Source organism: Contarinia nasturtii, unplaced genomic scaffold (assembly GCF_009176525.2).
Source record: "Contarinia nasturtii isolate CC-2019 unplaced genomic scaffold, AAFC_CNas_1.1 Cnas_scaffold_228, whole genome shotgun sequence".
In the NCBI taxonomy this organism is placed as follows: domain Eukaryota; kingdom Metazoa; phylum Arthropoda; class Insecta; order Diptera; family Cecidomyiidae; genus Contarinia; species Contarinia nasturtii.
In genome coordinates this window covers 1,036-2,576 of record NW_022197585.1, presented here as the reverse complement: position 1 = coordinate 2,576, position 1,541 = coordinate 1,036, and the positions used below count along the sequence as shown (strand labels likewise).

Here is a 1,541-nt window from a genome sequence, read left to right as displayed (position 1 = left end):
ATCAATTGCGAAACCATCAAATTCACCCCTTAGCTTGATACTACTTCCAGCACTTCCAGGTACTTCCCAGCCCGTTCTGGCCCAGCCTGACACCTGATATGGAAATCCGTTGACATTTTCCTTGGGACCATCGCTTGAAGTGGGCAGACAAATAGGTTGGATCCACGATGTATATGGAGCCGGTCTTTCCAAACGCAGGAGAGCTATGTCATTGACCATTGAATTTGGATGATAGTCTTCATGACGAATTCGTTCTACCACACAAATATCTTGAACTGGTCCAGAGTACACGTTCTCTTCGCAATCCATATGTTCTCTTAGATTCCACTCACCAAGCCGAACGCCTTTTCGTTTCAGAAAGTAATATTATTTAATATACTTTAGTTGAACGAGTACTTCAGAAAAATTATTTCGACTTTTCAAACCTGATAATTCTGCATTCACACAATGAGATGCTTTGAATTTGAAATAGAAAATTATTGTTTTGATTATTCACCTCTTATCTCCATTTCTGGTCATGTTTTTCGAATAATTTTGACATTAGCCACTGATTGTGCTCGCTTGAATCGACTAAATGGTAGCTTTTTTGAACGCGAACACTTTTGAACAATGTAGATTGCCAAATTTAAACGCTATATGGTCTTCATATCATTACTTATTTTATACCTGTTAAAACATCGTTATCATTGATAAGGACACCACCACAACGATAGCTTTTGTATACATTTGCTACAAGGAAAAGTAAAAACATCAAATTCAAATTTAAAAAATGCAAAAAAATCAATTACGCATTGTGTATTCAATTAAAGCCACCCATGTGAAATCAGTGATAAACGTTTGATTAATTTACGTTTTTGTCCAGTTGATTTCCACAACAGCCAGATTTTGGTAATTTATCTGTCGGATTCGGGTCAAAAGGGCAACAAACCTAATTAAAATGCGATTTATTACAGTTTAAACAAAAACCTCATCATTTCTAACAAATGTCAATCAAAATTACCCAAGGGAATTCATTCTTGAAAGCACATTGACTAAGCTTTAGTTGTGTTCGTTCCGAAAATCTTAAATTTCTTTTTGTGAGCAGATTGTAAAGAGCTACACATTGACGCCAATCTATACAGATGCCTGCTTTTTCTTGTGGCATTTTACACTCATATTCTGAATTTGTGTGTAAAAAACAAATGATAACGATTAACACTTATAAATAATTTGTCGATGATAAGGTTTCTTCACCCGGTACGACTAAAGCATATATCTATCCCTTTAGCTACAAATCGCCACCTGGCGGTCAGATATGTTATATATGTGTCATGTATCCATAACATTGCTTTGACAGCTAAGCGTGCTAAAAAATAATCAGTGTAAATAAAAACTTGTTGATTATATTTTTAATTGTATTAAACCAAATGTTTTTTTTTGTGTTGCTATTGTGGAGAAAAAATAAAAGCTAATTTGTTTAATTTAAAAAGGCATGAAAAATTACATGCAAAAAGCATACAATGATTTTTGGATAGGATAGATTCGTAAGATCTCCGCAAGAT

The 1,541-nt window shown here is 34.3% G+C and overlaps 1 protein-coding gene across 1 annotated transcript; it reads right to left on the bottom strand.

The window, feature by feature from the left end:
* Nucleotides 1–26: 26 nt before the first annotated feature.
* On the bottom strand, nt 27–1,183 carry LOC116337307 (CLIP domain-containing serine protease 2-like; the record flags this gene model as incomplete). Its single annotated transcript, XM_031761741.1, has 5 exons — nt 1,001–1,183; nt 789–928; nt 667–729; nt 426–455; nt 27–344 (listed from the first exon to the last, which is right to left on the bottom strand). Coding segments are annotated over exons 2-5 (415 nt in total), but the record flags the coding sequence as incomplete, so codon positions are not given.
* Between the last annotated feature and the right edge of the window lie 358 nt (nt 1,184–1,541).